We start from the raw sequence: 18,462 nt of genomic DNA, 5'->3' as shown, positions 1-18,462 counted from the left end.
ATAATTTTGTGTATATTTGTACACTGGAGACAGCTCATTAGAATATATGGCATGTCTAGCAGAAGTAGTTTACAATTACAGAATACGCATAGCTCCCACATCTTTCAAATGTGGCATTTGCAGTACTCAGCATCAGTGAAATCATAAATGTACACAGGAAAGACAAATAGGTACAACTAAACAAACTCTTATTGCTATCATTTTTTAAGGATTTACAATTTAACTTCATTGAGCGTGCTGGTTATTTGAACACCAGTGTGATAGGTTCCTTCAAATGCCTAACATAAATGACGATAGCAAAAAGGACTAGATAGCAAAAAATGAATGTACTCCTGCAAACTTCCTCCCTCATGTCTAGAACAATGCACACCATTTGGCTGTAAATCCTCCTTGAGTGACTTGTATCCAGCACAACCACTAATGTGCAATAAATCCAGTAATACATACTGATTACTCACCTCATCAACTTGAGGATCTTGAGCCTGAGCAGCACTGGGCACTGGGGAATCACAGTCTGGGCTGTAATGCTCACAATAGTCATAGGCAGCTCTAGGGTCAGCTATAATCAGCAGCTGCTGGATCTCACCCTGCAGGAAAGTATATGCAGATTAAATAACTAAAACAAAGGTCATCTACAGTTCATCAGAAGTACAAAGTTTTCATTCAGAAAACCAAACTAGGCACACAATACTTATATTAGATATTATAGTAGCATTTGTGGTTATAAATAACATATCTGCTTAATTTCTGCTGATATTCTGGAAAACACCTTAAGTATTGTTCACATGGCAAAACAATGCAAATGAGTAGTGAATGCACTAGGTGCAAAATTCCAGTTTAAAACACTCTCTGGTTTGGAAAGGAGAGGGTGGGAAGGTATAACGCCTGCTCTGTCATTTTCATGCTGTTTGTTTACTTCTTTGCTGGGAACCAGTCTAAATTCCTAAGATTTAATTCAGGGCACTTCCTATTACCAGCATGCAGCTCAGCATGCAAGTTATCAACAGTGTAATTCTAAGAGTTTGTATCACATCTGTACTCTCAAAGAAGGGAGAAAATGCAACAAAATAAAATAAAAAAGGCTGTACCAGAGAAACAGTTAGTGGAACAAAAATAATTAAGTAAGCACTATGTAAATACACACTATAGAATATGCTGAAATAAAATGTTCAACGTCTAACATATGGTATTTTCATCTCTATTCCCATATACCATGCATAAAAACATCACAGTAAAGAGACCCACTATTCTGGATAATAAAAATGGCTCTGCTGAGATCCCCTACAGAGACCTTATATGTTTATCATTTTCCAGAGAAAGCTGTCTGGTATCCAGTGCATTTCTTAACATAGTGGTACCATTTAAACAGCATTAGGTAAATTCCTGCCAACATTTCCACTATAAATTTCCTCATTCAGGAGCTTCTTATGCTGTCATAAAAAAAAAGGTTGTTGAAAATTGGCACATGGTCTTAGTCAAAATCCATTAACTTCAATCTCTCACTGTTTCCCCAGAAGGGGAGGATTTTTAAGCTTTTATATACTTCTAATGTAATTTTATTATGTTTTTAGAAAAAAATGGGGGCAAAGGAACAACTCTGTTAGTATACCTGTGCATGTTTTGTCTTTAAAGAGAAAACACAGTAACTGACAGGAAGGTACAGCTCGGAAAATTCACAATTATCTCAGTCTTTCCAAAACTGCTTTACATCTTTCAGAACAGTAGCCTTTAACAAATCAACAAAATTGGAAAATACTTTTAAATAGTAAAGAATATTTTGCAATGCCTCTTCCTTTCAAAAAGAAAAACCACAGAAAAAAGCAAAAAAACCTCAAAATGGAAAAAATCAACCAACCTGCAATTTTCCTAGTTCTATGGTACATTTTTATTAACTCATTTTACATAAAATATGACATACTTATTTTCTTAGCACATAACAGCTATGCATTATAAATCTGACTTTTACAATACTCTCAACTCATTTTACTTTACACTCTCATGTGTGTCTCAGATTAATTTAGAGTTGGAATATATTTTTTTAAGCTTCCAGAAATACTACAAATGCAGCAGTTTTCTCTCCTGCCAGTATTTCTGGACTGTCTCTTTCATTTTCCTTAGCTCACTAATGCTTCCCAATTTGGACATCTTCCTACAAAACCTGCTACACATACAGAGCAATTTCCCCTTTGATCCCTTACACTACTTCCACCAGAGTTTGATGCTTTCAGGGGTTTTGTACAGTCATTGTGAGCCTGGGCTATGCATCTCCTATCTCCAGCAAAGCGTTTCTATAGTGCCCTGCCCTTCCTCTTTCACCACCCAAATTAAAACGAAGTGAAGCAGAGGAATAAGGTAGAGAGAATTAGCTACTGGCAGACAAAAAAGAGGTAATGCTTTTGCAGCAACCATTAGAGATGGATGTGTAGAACCCCTGTCTTCATCCTGTCAAGCTCAGGTCATTGTCTTACTATATGCCCCTGAACACACACGGCTTTCTGAGATGCCCATATAGATCACCATGGATACATTGTGCCAGCTAGTGTGAGTAATGCCAAAACTGCTCCTGAAACTACTGCCGTTTAGTATGATATGCTAAGAGAACCCAGGTCAGGGAATATAGCCAGTATTCTGGAGCTTGTTTTGTGCTGATCTTGAATGCCATGGAATTTTGGCACTGAGTTTTGTTGGATTGTGTGTTTGCAAGAAGCACTCAGCATGTTGTTACCACTTGGCTTAAATGTCCCTAAATTGGTTAAAGCTGTTCCTGATCCATTGACTATACTTCCCAACCTCGCCTGTCTGCCTGTCATGGGTCCACACAGAAGGAGGCTCTCAGAAGTCTTGCACAGTATACATAAATTGCTACTGGCTATTTATGTGTAAGAAGTTTACTGATTTTACATTTGGCCTCTCAATGTTGATTTTCCTTTTTCCTTCAACATCTGCTATAAAAGTATTTCCAGTAAGTTACAGCTTTTCTTTTTTCATTTTTTGTTTTTATTTATCTGCCTTTGCTAATTAAATGACTTGAGTATTTTTCTGATATGTACTGGCAGTGCTGTTTCACCAGTCAGAGAAAAGCTTTCATTTCAGATCAGGTCAATCATCTCAGTGCATGAAATTCCACAGGCGTTATTAAGGATTTAATTATTGTGACTTAGAATGATAACTAAGGTATCTGTTGGACAATTCTGCACTTTTTCTCTTTGAGGATTTTTCACAGAATGACTTCAGTCTTCACAAACACATTCTTTGATTTTAATTGCGAAATTTAAATAAATTTTATAAAGTCAAGTTTTTTGCAAATAAACTACAAAGACTTAATCGGGCTGTACTTCATGACCTGACCTACAAATCAGGCACTTAAGGATCTATCTGCACAAGTCCCAAGAACTTTAAATGAATATATGGATAAATGGAGTCACAGGTTATTAACAATTCTAATAGTTGGTCTCTAAACAAACATTAAGGTATATATGCACATATATGAATATGTGCAGAATATTATTCTTATACGAAAAATGCAAGGAAGAAGGAAGTCTCACAGGATCGAATGATGAAGATGAAAGGGAGAGCAAAGATGAGGAAGAAGGCAGGAGAACAGAGTATAACTTACAAATACACCCAAGCATCCTTGAAGTACTCTGAAAAGTGCATAGAGAAAAAAAAAAAAAAAAAGTACAAAAGGCAGCTTTCTACATAGATTAGCTCTATTTCCTTCTCTGTGAAATTGTCATGACCACCTTTGTTGGGAAAGACTGCTCAGGAAATTTCCCAAAGTTGATAGATGATATATAGTGTGTTATACAAGCCAAATGTTTGATGTCTCTGCTGAGCCAGTCTTCCAACATGATTTGTTATCACAGATAAGTGGGATGACAGTAGAAGGCAGAGGCAGAGAACTTGTGGTAAGGTTATCAGACATATACACACAGCCACTTTTTTGTCTTATTACTTATAACAATGTGCATGCTTAACTTGCCTCAAAAAGTACTAAAAGCCTATTAGGCCTTAAGAAGAAAAACCTGCTGCCTTATAACAATTTTATCCTTGATAACACTTAATACAATGTATTTAAACAGTGTTTATCAGCTATTTAGTATTACTTGCATATTAGAAATGAGAATGAGACAACTGGGAGAGAGGTCTCTGTCTTAGTTGCCAGAGGTGAAAGGGAGCATCCAGCACAGTATTCAAGCATACCTAACATTAAGCATACAAGTATCACTTGTAAGTAGAATGGATCAATTAGCAGTCTTAATGTTTAGTTTGGATCACAAATACTTTATTGAAATAAACACTAAGTTGTTGTCAAAGCCAACACAAAGTCAAATGCACAGTTGAGTAATTCATTGCAACACTGAATAAAAATAGTTAAAAGTCTATGAACATTCTAATTCCTCTATTTTGGGAATGTGCTCATAATTTAAAACAGAGACTCTTGAAACAGCCACATAGTTAGATGAAAAAAGCTGTCCGAGAATCATAAAATATCTTGCCCACCAGTTAAGTCTAGCACAAAAACATGGTACATAAGGATTACTTATGTAGCATTGTCCTAAAAGGTACCAAATAACTACTCTTTGCAGAATCCTCCAAGGCTATTAAAAGGAGTTAATTAGACCTGAGGAAACATTTGCTTCTTTGTGGCATGCCACAGCAAATAGGGAGAACCAGGCTACAGAGGTACAAGGAGAATAGGCTCGGATCAGTTGAATGCCTGCCTATTAGACAGCCGCACAGACTTTCATTCACATCAACTATTCTACAACGAGGAACAGCCCAGCTAAGAATGAGAAGTGTGTGGTGAAATCACTCACTGAAAATTCCTCTGTGAATCTCACAGACATTCCACAGTGCCATTCTAGAGTAAGAAAGTTTATGTGTAATGTACACTTCCAGAACTTGTTGAAAAACACACCTCGCACACGTGTAATGCTAAAGGTGGGGTATGAGCACTGAAAATGTAGCCTCTTGATATGAAAAGTTTGTAACACTGAAAAAAATACAGCATTGACTAAGAAAAAAGGAGAATAGAGACTAAATTTGCAGGAAAGCAGTAGACTACCAAGTTCTGTTCCTGATGGTATTAACTTTCTCTCGATGTAATTATGGTTTTAGTTAGCATCATGGTAGTAATCACTATATTTGGTTCCAGTTTTTTAGAGCCTTAGATTCTACAGCAGAAATTGGAATAAGGAAAATCTCCAGCAAGATATGGTGTCAGATTTTCTCGCTGATGTAAATCATTGAGGGCCTGAGAAGTAAGGAATGAATTATTATAAGCAATAAATGTTAATGGCTGCTTATTATCTTAAGAGTAACTACATAAAAAAACCTTTGATATTATCACTCTACTTGAAACATTATTTTTTCCTTTTAACTATGTAATCTTACTAAATCTTTCTAAATATAGTGTATTAGAGAAGTACAACTATAAAGTAGTCCATTTATAGTCTATTTATCAGCTTAAAGTCTCTACCATTGATAAAACACATCTCTACTGCCAGAATTGTTAAAAAGACAGAAGTAAGAACCCTTACAAGGCTGTAAGGGCACTATTTGAAGGAATCAGTACTGAAATAATCAGTACTGAAATTACTGTTTTTTCCAGTATTAAAAAATTTTTAGTCTAGTTCCCTAGTTCTACAATAACCTCAAACAGTTCAGTTGTAGAGACAGGTTTTTGGGACATCACTTCCATAAGAATCTTAATAAAACAATAATCCTGCCAGGTGAAAGTGATCATTGTCCACGGAATAACAGGTAAGCATTACTTCAGAAGCTCTGCAAGACCCTCTCCACACAAGCAAACTTCCAAATTATTCAAAACACTTAAAAAAAATAAATTCTTGGAACAGGTGATCTTGGTAGTTGCAGAACTAGGATGCTACATAATAATGTGACTGGACCAGAGTTGAGAATTCAAGTTGTTGTTTCTTACTGTAAAATTATGAGATTTTCTAGAATGGTTCATTAGGAGAAAGCTTATTGCTCTTTTTCCAGCGTAGTAACAACAACAACAAAAAATTAATGAAAAATAATGCAGCAATTACTTAAATGTCTAACATATATTAAAGGTTCGGAAAGACTATCCACAACAAGAGTGGGTGGGTTGGTATTGGCAAAATACCATACTTTGATTCAGATTCTGAATTAAATGAGTACCTGTTACGTGCCTATAAGAATAATTAGATTTTAAAGATGACTACCCAAACAGTGAAAAAAAGCATAATAAAAGCAATGCTAAGCATTATATCAACTCAGGAGAATATGATGGCTAAAGCCTAAGAATTACAGAGTGGACTCTTCAGTAGATCGGCAGAAACTCTAACCTGTGTATATATGCCAACTTTAATTAGTTATGTGACAGTACAACTATAGACTCCAAAGAACAAAAGTCTAGACAGCCTGGATATTACTACTACAGAATTTACAAAAACCTGCTGCAGAATTCATTTAATCTTCCTGCAAAGATTTGAGGGATAGAAGAATTCCAGGGGCCGTTAATACAATATTCCATAACCCTGGCCCATTGCATAATATAGCTAGAGAAAGATATTTAGAGCCTGCCAGACTGAAACGCTGTAAAAGCAATAAATTGTGAAAGCAGAATTCTGTACAGGTCAAAGTCTCCATAGAAATCAATGTCTCTTCTTGATTCTTTGAAACTCCATGGTTATAGGAATATATATTCAGATTGGTTAAGAAATAGGTTGATATACCAATTATAACAATGAAACTGTTAACAGACCAAATCTATTGCAGTCCTTGGCTCTGAAATTAGATTTTATTACAATGCCTGTATATACAGCACATGCACATAATACACATATGCCCATGCACACACACACACACGTATGTGTGACCAAGGGCATTCTATTTTCTTGGTAAAAGACCTGAACATCTTTCACATTGTCATTTATCTTTGAAACCTAGTTTACAGCTATTGTTTAAAACTTAAACATATTACACACAATATTAAATGAGGTGATAATAATAAATTTTATCTGTAAAATTTGCTGGAGTTGATGTAACAAGTAGTATTTTTTGAGCCCAGGTTGTTAATTCTAAATGTAATTACAGTTCAGTCAGATAACCATTCCTTTGTTTCTTGGGAATATTCCTCAAAAATGAACTTGAACTCCAGTGAATTACCAGAGCTTTGCTTTCTTTTTCTCCTCCCTCCTGCTTTCAAAGATAAGGAAGGGAAACAAGGGAAACAATTAGTTATTTTTCTTCATCAAGCATAAGTTTGGAAATGCTATAAAAAAGTAACAAACACCAAACCACCATTCTTTCAGATTAAAAAAAAAAAAAAAAAAAAAAAGGGGCAAAACAAACCAAGCCAAATATAAAGCTTTTTAAAAAAATGCTGGTTTTTTTATTAGGTGCCTCTGAAATGGAAAAATTGTTTGCTTTGCTTTTATTTTATTTTCTCTTTTATTATTTTCCTCTCAATGTTGGAAGTTGGCTACTTCTCTGGTGTTGATAGCTAGAAGGTTGCTTCTAAATATTTTTGCCTGGAACCTATCCCATTTTTTTGTTTCTGTCCATCTATGTTAAACATTATTTTTTTTTAGTCTGACTGACACCAAACATTTAGTGGGTCACTAGGAATTACTAAAGGTGACATATATTGGGAATAATTTTGGTTATGTGTACATTAGCTAGCAGTGCAGCTCAACAGGATAGTACAAAACAGAGGATACTGATGGCACATCATTCACACTATTGCCTTTGGGGGAGTTTTACTTTGGGCTAGCTTCCCTAATCTACTTTAGCCATACAGCAACTTTAGTTGGTCAGTAAAAGCTCTACCCATTCTGCTACCACTGACTTCTTCAGGGATTATGCACACAAATGAATGGCCTTTCTGCACTTGCAGACCGGACTTTCCGTGCTTACAGATAGTTAGTTTGTTAGTGATGGTTACTCATCTGAAGACATCTGTAGCATAAATCGTATTGCTGCGAAGATACTATCACTCTGTCTTCATCTGCTCACTCAGGCTATGAGTGTATGAAAGCTTTTTTTCATGAAAACGGGCTAATGCCTAGTATCAAAATCTAAACCCTTTATTAAAAAGGATTACTACAAGGATTTAATCTCAAACTGTGTGCAGTTAAAGCATTCATTGGTTTTAAATGAGTCATATACATGAGGTTTTGTCTTGTTATACTGATTTAAAGCACAGTGCCTATAAATTCATTGTATTGGTCTGACTGTGGGGAGTTTTGAAGGAAAAAAGGTCTCTGCATAAAGACTCAGTTATTAACTCATTATAAAATACTGATTATAAAAACCTGTTATATTGTTCACACCAACAGTACTAAATGAGAAATGACAAATCCTTAAAGCTGGCAAAGAATAAAAAGATCTCTGGTATTTATCAAACATTTGAGCTACAAACATATTTCAGTGGATACAATTCAAAATTCTTTTACCAGGTGCCATGTACCAGCATTTGATTAATTTTTTTATTATTATTATTTTTGTATGCTATTTTAGGAATTCTCTTCCTTGCAGCAAGCACTTACAAACCAACCCTTCTTTCAAATGACACCTGTAAAAATTTGAGGCATACTGTGTCAGTCTGTAATAAACAAGCATTTACATTTAGTCCCACGGATATCAACAGATCCACTTAAGTAAGTACTCAGCAGTGTAAACTGAGGTCCCATAATTTGGCAGTTAGTAATAATACAGTTTCTAGACAGCACAGCATAATTTCACTATTTTAGGGCACATTCATAGTTTACAATTAGCTCCTCAAGCATTTCTATGCACCTGATGCTTAGTGCTGGCTTGTATTCAGTATCTTGTTTGTGACATCATACTGATTTCCATATTAATTGAGCACAATGTCATAGAATCTCAGATTAACACTTATATTCAGGAATGAACAGCAGGCAACTCCAAATTGGAATTTCCTCATATTACCCCAACCTCCCACCCCGCAAGGTTTGGAAAATGCTTTTAAAGGTAAAACAGAAGATCTCTCTGAGAGCACTATTAAAAAACACCTCTGAGCTTTAGCACCAGTAGGTAAACTTACCAAGGAACATCCTGTTTGTTGAATATAGAAAAAATATCAAATTAGGTAGTCATTTAGCATGCTCTTAGGACATTAATCAGCCTTCTCCTTCTTTCAGTGGTGATCTACCTGGTCTTTAGACACCAGTGTGCTTACTTACTCAGAAATTATTGATCTTCAGCACAGGAAAGTTATATCAAAGCAGTCATACCAAACTGATTAAAATGTACGCATTTAACATTTCCCAGTGTACTATAAGATACTGTTGTGCTAGCAACAGTCAGACTGCCAGAATCAGAACAAAGGTGGGAAAACTGCTTAGTAAACAGAAGTTAATATTAGTAACAGGAAGAAGAAAATAGCCAAGAATTCAATTTCATTAAATTTTGTTGTATTACAAATTTAAAATAACAGTTAGAAAGAGAGAAGAATATTTGATCCATTGTGATGTTACAGTTTTAAAATAAGTTTGAAATATTCCTCATAGGAACAATATTTGTTTTGAGGATTCTAAATGAATGGTCCATGCAAATATGTTAGAGCATTAGGACTGAAGAAGTAATTCTTTTTTCCAAAGATACAATCAAGTTGTCATGAGGTCAGGATAATACCACACAATAATATCTATTTCTGAATCATGTGCATACACCAGAATTCACAGAGATTTAGAAGTACACCCTAAGGGAACAGGAACACATGATGTATCTAATTGTTTACAGCTCTGATTCTGACAGTGCTGAACTCTGCTTTCAATGGGAGTGAATTACCTTAATGATGTAACTGGTTTTTGTGCAGTTGTGTTATGCTGTATGAATGGGTTCAGGACCAGAAGCCTGGCATCCTCAACTAGTAGGTCACTGAAACCTAGAATTTTATTATATTTACCTACAGGTTCATTACTTCTACATTTTGAATTTCCATTCAGTTTGAGGAGACTGAAGGGTACTCCACCGTTCCTGTGATCAAATCACTGGCTTATAATGAAGCCCATCATTATTACCCAAGATAAAATAGCCTTTGTGATGTATGCATAAAATATTAATCCTTCTCACACTCTGTGCTGTGAATTCCAGCAGGTCACTATACACTTAGGTACTTTTTAATGTGCTTCCTACATGTAAGCTAATAAAGACATCCAATGTCACATGGAAAGTCTGTTATACAGTTTTATGTCTTAAACATACAAATCTAATGTCATGCGTAAATATGCTAATTTCTGGAATTTCCTGCACATAGAGTAAGTCACATTGGGTTACATGTCTCTTCAGTGCCTTTTGTGGTCTCAAGATATACCAGGGTTCACAACACAGAAATACTACCAAAGAGAGCTATGGAACCATCAAACATCACTCTGTGCTACCATGAATGAGATAAACAGAATATTTACAACACAACCAGGAAACTTTCAAGCAGGAGACAAACTTCAGGGAACAGCCCCAAACTTCAGAAATTGTAGCAGGAGTAGCTAAAGGATGGTTAAAATCTGGTTAAAAAAACAGAAGGAATGCTGGTTGGAGAGTAGAAAAACTCAAACTAAAAAAGAAATAATTATGTTTTGCTTGGTCAGACTTTGAAGGACACATCATTAAAAGTGTATATGGTACAGTACTTTGTTTAAAATTTAAGGGCATTCTAATTTCAACATGCACATTTCTAGCTAAAGATGCTAAGAACTGAACGTAGGTATAGATGTACCCGTGGTACAGTAAAAGAGAAAGCAGAAACTTATCCCAAAAGAAAAAAAGACTAAACTTCCAATTTAAGTAACAGACTTCAGATTAAATCTAAACCCCCCACAATTACAAAAGCAGCCTTACAAGAATGTGACTGATTTCTCTGAATAAAGCAAGAGAAAAGGAGTGCAATCAGTTAAGTAAGGAAAGCTAATCACTGAAAGAATACAGAAATGTACAGTGATGCTACACATCATAGAAGTGTTGCTGTTCTCAGTGCTGAATGTTAAGATTCAGCCTGTAAACTGACTTTACAGACAGCTGCATGATTTCTTTTATGGGCCCAAAGCTGTCTTTCTTCTTAGTGGGTCTCAGCTGAAACTGAAGCACTGACTTGCCATGTCAGTGTAGGAGACTTCAGTGAAAAATCTGACAGAAGATCACTAGCTTCCTTTTTCATCCTTCGATACATGCCAGAAACCCTCAGAGAAAAGTATTTTTCAGTCATTCTAACATATTCTGTTTAAGTTATATCTTCACGTCTGTGTTGACTTCAAGAAAAATGTAGGGTTATTGTTTGGGTTTCTTTAATTAATCTGCTAATTCTTCTTTAAGTGCCAATTTCAATTTGCTAAATATGTCTTCATGCAGCCTTACTAACTCTTCCAACATCTGCTAACCAAAAAATATTTGAGTTCTACTACATTCCTTCCCATCTCTTTTTCCTCTACAGGGCTTGAAAGAGTTGAGGGAATGGTATATACAACTGTCATGACTCAGTTTCATCTTTCTTTCCGAGTGGCTAATAGACTTTGTGACAGAAAGCTGACATAACAGGAAATTTTCAGAACTATCATTTTATTTACCCCTTAGATAGTCTACGTTCCTTCTTACTCCCGTGGAAATGTTATTAATCCCCCTTTAACAAATTTTTTTTTGAGCATTTAATATTTACAACTTTAAAATATAGATGACATATAATATAAATGTCAACAACTTCAGAGGTCAAAGGGCCCTAGCATGCTTCTCTTTTATTCAACATGTTATTTAAATCAAATGATTAAAACAAGTATCTTCCTTTATGCACATATCATCACCCACTGTACTTATTTTCAAAGAGCTATGTACAATCACTGCAGCACCTCTGTAACTTCAGACAGGTCTTTATTTAGCAATTGGAAAACAAATACCAGTGTTTAGTTACTGTGCACTTTCCTCCTCTACAACTTCTAAAATAGTTACAAACTTTGCAAGAACAAGCCAGGGCCCATTGCCTTAGTTTGTATTAGAATCTAAAATCACTTGTAAAACACTAACAAATTATCAGCTTATCTACTTCTATTGCTTTTTCTCTGAATTCTTTTTACTTATGTATATTAACATTTACATATTCTGACAATTTCTTACCAAATACTGTGGGACTTGGTTTCTGACCAAAAAAAGAAATACAAATGAAAACTGAAAGTAATTATCCCACGTGGACACCAAAAGTCCTTCTCCCACCCCAGATAAGGCACCTGTGGAATTCATCTTCAATAATGTCCCTCAGACTTACAAACTGTATTGGGGACTACAGATAAATTAGGCTGTGAATAACAAACATATCATATGGGTTGACCCATTAAATCGTGCCAAAAATTACCCCATTCAAAAAGCTCAAGTTTCATCACTTCCATGGAAATGAAAGATAACAATGCCACAGCGTTACACTCAATATTTGTATTTCCTCTCCCTATGCAGCTTCTCAACCATATGCTCTGCATAAATCTAGGATTACAACTCTGGACATTTATGGAACACAGATGTTCTGTGTATGATGTATGTCAACTACTGATCTGCATTTTCTTATTTTTCAGTTTTAATTTATATTTGACAGTTTTGACTGTTGTGTAAGAACATTACCAAAAAAACCCAAATCTTATTAGTGTAGATTTAGAGAAGTTTCATTATTAGCCTGTAAAAATAATCGTTGACATTAGGATTATACCTAGAAAGGCCTCATGACTGGCAGTCACATACTTCCTCAGAGGCATTTTACCCTTCCTATATGTACTTCTTGGCCAGTAAGTGATGGAAACATATATGTCCTTATTGCCAAAGTATGTTCCAGTTACTGGAAAGAGTAATAAAGTGGGATAAACAATATAATGGATTCATATTACACATAAAACTTTCCAGGTCCTTCTGCCCTTCTCCAAAATACTGTTAACATGCACAAATATCTCTAAATGTTTATGAGAGACAGAAATAAAATGATTCAGTATTATACTACTCTACTTTCCAGATTAATTCCCCTAAATATCTCAGGTATCTCTAATATTAGGCAGAAAGACAAAAAAACCAAGCCCCTTCCAGATACAACATAAGCTAAAGGGTAGAAAATTGCATCATATCTTCCAACAACAGCGACAATTCTCTTTTATATTTCTCTTTTACTTCAGCCTATCCTAACAGGTTCTATAAATCTAGGTTTCTATATTATACCAGCTTTCACCCTAAAAAAAAAAAAAATAGTTCTGATTTGCATTAAGCAGTTCACTCAACACAAAATCACTCAATTCCATTTGTTCAGTATTGATTTTTACCTCAAAAACTTCTTCATCCAGAATCCTGGTTCCAAAGACAGTGATGCCATTGGTGTCCACAACTGTTTTGTCACTTCTTTCAAGTGGTTTTGTTGTTTTTTTGTTACAGTCAACAATCATTGTAACACTTTTTTTCTCCACACTGATAGCTACTCGATGCCACCTATTAAAAAGAAAGCAACATAATTCTACTGTAATTTATGTTTTTAAAACTAGGTCATTGTTGCCTTATCTAGTTTATTACCGATTTCTGCAACATCAAGTCACAGATAAAATTTTAAATGTCTTCATTTATCTCCTTCTTTCATACATACGCAAATGTACACAATGTTTTGTCTATGCACTACGTAACTTCTGTCCCTTAGTACAAAGGAATCCGACCCATAGCTCATTGTGAATATCCTATATAAGAGGAAGCTGAAGATGACCTTCTCTGAAGTTTTACCCAGAGAACATCAGTAAACTCAATTGAAGTGAGGGCACTATTTACATTTTATTAGACTGAATGATCTGACTGCAGGTTTTTATTAATATGTTCGATTTTCCAAATTACTTAAGGAATCACTTGTGCAAATATATTTAAGTCAGCAGCTTGTTTTCATAGTTATTTCCATTTTACTATTTGTTCTGTGATCTATCACCAAAATTTTACAGTGTTCTTTTGCTTATTTGAATGTATCCCATAGCTATAGAGATCTTTCAAAGCTGTACAACAGTTCCAACACAGATGCTTTTCCAGATACATATACTTAGAAAAGCTTGCCAATATTCCTGCAAGAATACCTTTGCCTACATAAATATTCACCAAAAAGTGAAAGTAGTGATTCAGAATACTGACAAATTATTTTAAAGACATCTGAGAATTAAGTTTTGTACCATTTGTCCAACTAGGTGCTTCAGGAAACTTAATTATCATGACAGACCACATTAATTTAGTGAGCCTTCCTGCTATGACAACTTAAATATGTAAGAGCAAGAGCAGGCCACTCTGTAATGTAATATGGAGAAAAGCATCAAAGAATCTTTGATAGACCAGGGCATAAAGTGTCAAAGTACGTCATATTAGTGACTGGTAAGAGGAAGGCTGGAATCAAATTATTTTAGTTGGCATTTATGGCCCTGAGGTTGTCTAAATCAGAGAGACAGCTTAGATCAGTGTTACAAAGAACTTCTGTATGTCAAAAGGGACACCTCGAAGCTAATGGAATCTGACTGCTAAACAGCATCACTGAGCCAGAACCCTAATTCCATGTTTTCTCTGGAACGCGGTTAAACATTATCATTATAAAAGCAAACTGTCTATGCATCCTTAGGCACATTACACTGTTTATGCTTTTTAAATATATCTCATTTTGAGATGAAGATTGTTGTCCTAGATCCTTCATAAAATAGCTGAGTCAAAAGAAAATTGTTGGTATATCTTTTGAAAGCATGTAGAAGCTGAAAGCACAAAATCACAGTTCACTGTGCATAAGATTAACTCCAGTTGATTTAGAAGTTGTATAGTCTCACTGCAGGAAGTTGTACCAAACCAAATTCATTTTGATTTCTTAATTTTTATCAGTTTCTCAACATTTTGGGTGAAATTCTCAATTCCATGTCAAATCTTTGTCATTTAGAGGAAGTCAATGCCAAAAAAAAGTTTCCTACTTTGTTTTATCACTCCTTCTGCTACAGAAATGTATCAGGCTTAGATTTCATAGTATAATTCCATTCTCTGGTAATATAAGGGCTAGAAGACAATGATATTTTTCTTTTTTTATCCTTTATTTCTTTATAAATATATTTCATTACAGTTGAATTTTTGCCCTTTCTTCTCTACCAATTTGTTTTCTTTTGCTTTAATAAAAAATATATTCTATGTATCTCTGGAGACTGTGGCTGCTGGAGACTACAGCACAATACATAAAAAGCCTTCAAAAGAATGAATATCCTTTTACAAGCACTAGAATGGCATTCCCAGAGAATGACTGTTTGTCTACAAAGCTAAGTTAGGTACAAAAAAATTAAAAACTGCATTAATAACACAATAGTTGTTTGAGATTAATTGCCTTTATTGAGGCACTTGCAGCACTTAGGAATAATTGTTCAGCTTATTCTTCCCCAATTTCCTTATATATAGACATCCCAAACTATTTTATTTATCTGCTGGTTTTGTTCAGAATAGGGGAAATTCTATGCTGTCTTGTCAACTTGTCTTCACTCTGCCTATCACTTTCAAATGGGAAAAATAGCTCTTCTATTGGGACTATTCCCCAAGTCCTTTTCAAAACAGAGTTTCTTTCTGTATTGCACAGGAAGAATCTTTATCCATTTAGTTCTCATGTGTTTAACTTCTATGACTATTTCTTTACTCTTGATTTATATACATGGCAAATAAAAAAGGTGGTTTGGCTTTATTTGTAGTTGTATGCACCATCTGAAGCTAGAACTGTATTCTGCTGCAAAGGTTCTCTGTTTTTTGTACCACAGCTGTCCAGCTAGCTGGAAATTGTGTTACTGATGTATTTAAGTATTTAAAATATCTATTTGTAAGGACCATAATCACCTATACAGTGGTCTGTGGTATTATTTTTCATCTTAAAATTTTACACTTACTTGCCATCAGCAATGTTGACTGTTCTAAAAAGAGGATAGTCTTCTGGGGCAGGTTTGCCATTTTGGTCTTCAAACAGGAAGACAGGGGATCTACCAACTTCAACACCTACTTGCTGAATTCCTTGCTCATTGTAGACAGACAGAAGAAAGGACTGGATACCCTTTTTGGGTTTTACTGTCATTAATATCGAAAAATCTTCTGGAAAATCTCCACCTGTAAACAAAGTGACGTATACACAGTTACAAATTGAGAAAAGATGATACCATTCTCTAAAGGTTTGCATTTTTCTATAAGCACAGAGGGTCCTGCACCCAAACTACTAGGGGTTTTTAATTCTCAAAAATGAATACATAAAAAATGACACTACAAAATTTTAACTATTTTTTTCTTTCTGGTCTCACTTTAATTCCTGAAAGATATACCTTAATGGTTCTTATAAACATAACTTGTAAATCCATCATGAGTTTCTGTAATAATACAATATATGCAAGAACAATGATAGTTTCACATTCATTTTTTTTTCTACTCATATTCTTTTTAGCAATCTTCTAATTTAAAACTATGCACTGCAATTTCTCGCAACAAAGTAAGTATCCATATTATAGCTAGTATGTTCCAAGGTACTTCCATTTCCCTTGACAAACACTTGTTTTATTTCTTTCTCACAATATATATATTTGAAAATTTCTGGAATAATGTTGTGTATAACACTGAAAAAATACATAACTAGTTTTATTTAATAGGATCTTTAGGCAAAAATCAAAGAACATTTAATTTTCATTTATTCCCTGATGCTTTCTCTTTGAAGTAGAGATTATATATAAATCATTGTTCTAGCCTTTACGACTAAAAATAAACAAAATTAAAAGTGGATATAGCTTGTTTATAAAAGAAGGACTGAAGTTTTTACTCAGTACTGCTCCTGTTGAATCTGGTGATAAATCTGCATTTTACTTGATGTGAAAGTCCCTTCCACTTAATACAAATGAAGTGTAAGACAGATTCTAGAATTCAGAATATACATCGGATCCGTGTGGCTTCAGCTGAATTTGACATGCAAAAAATAGAGGAATTAGACTCTAATTATAGTGTTGGCAATAATATAACTGCAACTTTGTGTGCATGAGAGTGGGTACGATGTTCTTAAACATTTTAATAACATACAATAAGTTTTAATAAAATAATGTTACATTTTTGTAATGAATAACAGCACATAAGACTTGAACATCAAAAGTTGATTTAGGAATTGATTCTTTAATGGAGAATATGAACCAGCAGTGTGCCCAGGTGGCCAAGGAGGCCAATAGCATCCCGGCTTGTATCCAAAACAGTGTGGCCAGCAGGAGAAGGGACATGATCGTCCCCCTGTGCTCATCACTGCTGAGGCTGCACCTCAAATACCATGTTCAGTTTTGGGCCACTCACTGCAGGAGGGACATAGAGGTGCTGGAGCGCGTCCAGAGATGGGCAATGAGGCTGGTGAAGGGTCTAGAGAACAAGTCTTACTGAGGAGTGGTTGAGGGAACTGGGGTTGTTTAGTCTGGAGAAAAGAAGGCTCAGGGGAGACCTTTACTGCTCCCTACAACTAGCTGAAAAGAGGCTGTAGTAAGGGGGGTGTCAGTCTCTACTCCCAGATAACTAGCAACAAGACAAGAGGAAACAGACTGAAGTTATGCCAGGGGAGGTTTACATTGGATGTTAGGAAAAAATTCTTCACTGAAACGGTGGTCAAGCATTGGAACAGGCTGCCCAGGGAAGTGGTGGAGTAACCATCCCTGGAGGTAATTAAAAATGGGTAGATGGGGTCCTGAGCGACGTGATTTAGTGATGTCTAAATTGCCAGTCCTGATGATCTCAAAGGTCTTTTCCAACCTAAATGGTTCTAGAACTCTATGAAAAAACAGACATAGAACTCTATGAAAAACTATGACAAAACAGGTCTTGCGGGAGAACTCTTTCAGGATACTAGAGTCTTCCATGAAGACAAGATATTGATGGCATTAACTCTTCAGTTACAATATGAAAACAAAAACCATAAAATCTTCACTGCTTTTTAAACTACATACTACTTTCTAAAACAGAAAATTCCTAGTCTTACACTTACTATATTGTCTGCTGCAATGTTGTTTCATGTGCTTTCTACCATACTTATGACTGTTTTTGGAGAAGACTGTTGAAACACTCGAGTAATATAGGCAGCTTTAGGGCTTCTTTTGACATCTTACTTTGAAGGGATCAAAGCTCAATAAATAGCAACATATCATTTACTCTGCTGAGCCTTTGGTCAAGCTTTTGAATGACAAAGCAAAACTGCTGGTTTACATATTAAACTAAACTGTATGTTATACCTTTCAACATCAGAGTAAACAAATGACCAAAAAAAAAAAAAAAAGAAAAAGAAAGAGAAAATATGACTGTCAACAAAGGCCAAAGAAATGCTTTGAAAAGCACTGAACAACTGACCTGCCAGCGCTGTTAATCTGAACACAATATGTTCAAAATGCTTAAGGCAGGTGACACTAATTCAGCTAGTCTGGGCAAGTGCTCTTCAAACGGATAATATCCTAT

The 18,462-nt window shown here is 35.1% G+C and overlaps 1 protein-coding gene across 4 annotated transcripts in view; it reads right to left on the bottom strand.

Moving 5' to 3' along the window:
* Positions 1–18,462, bottom strand: part of COL11A1 (collagen type XI alpha 1 chain) — a 160,224-nt gene that overhangs the window by 121,649 nt on the left and 20,113 nt on the right. For all 4 annotated transcript variants that reach the window (XM_013298969.3, XM_055815615.1, XM_055815614.1 and 1 more), the window contains exons 3-5: positions 15,894–16,107; positions 13,296–13,458; positions 459–587 (exon numbers count right to left, since the gene is read on the bottom strand). In XM_013298969.3, the coding sequence (XP_013154423.2) occupies positions 459–587; positions 13,296–13,458; positions 15,894–16,107 (506 nt within the window). The remainder of the gene's footprint in view (positions 1–458; positions 588–13,295; positions 13,459–15,893; positions 16,108–18,462) is intronic.

This window comes from Falco peregrinus, chromosome 10 (assembly GCF_023634155.1).
Source record: "Falco peregrinus isolate bFalPer1 chromosome 10, bFalPer1.pri, whole genome shotgun sequence".
NCBI classification, from domain to species: domain Eukaryota; kingdom Metazoa; phylum Chordata; class Aves; order Falconiformes; family Falconidae; genus Falco; species Falco peregrinus.
Note: the sequence above shows the minus strand (reverse complement) of the source record. Positions and strands in the feature narration are given on the sequence as shown.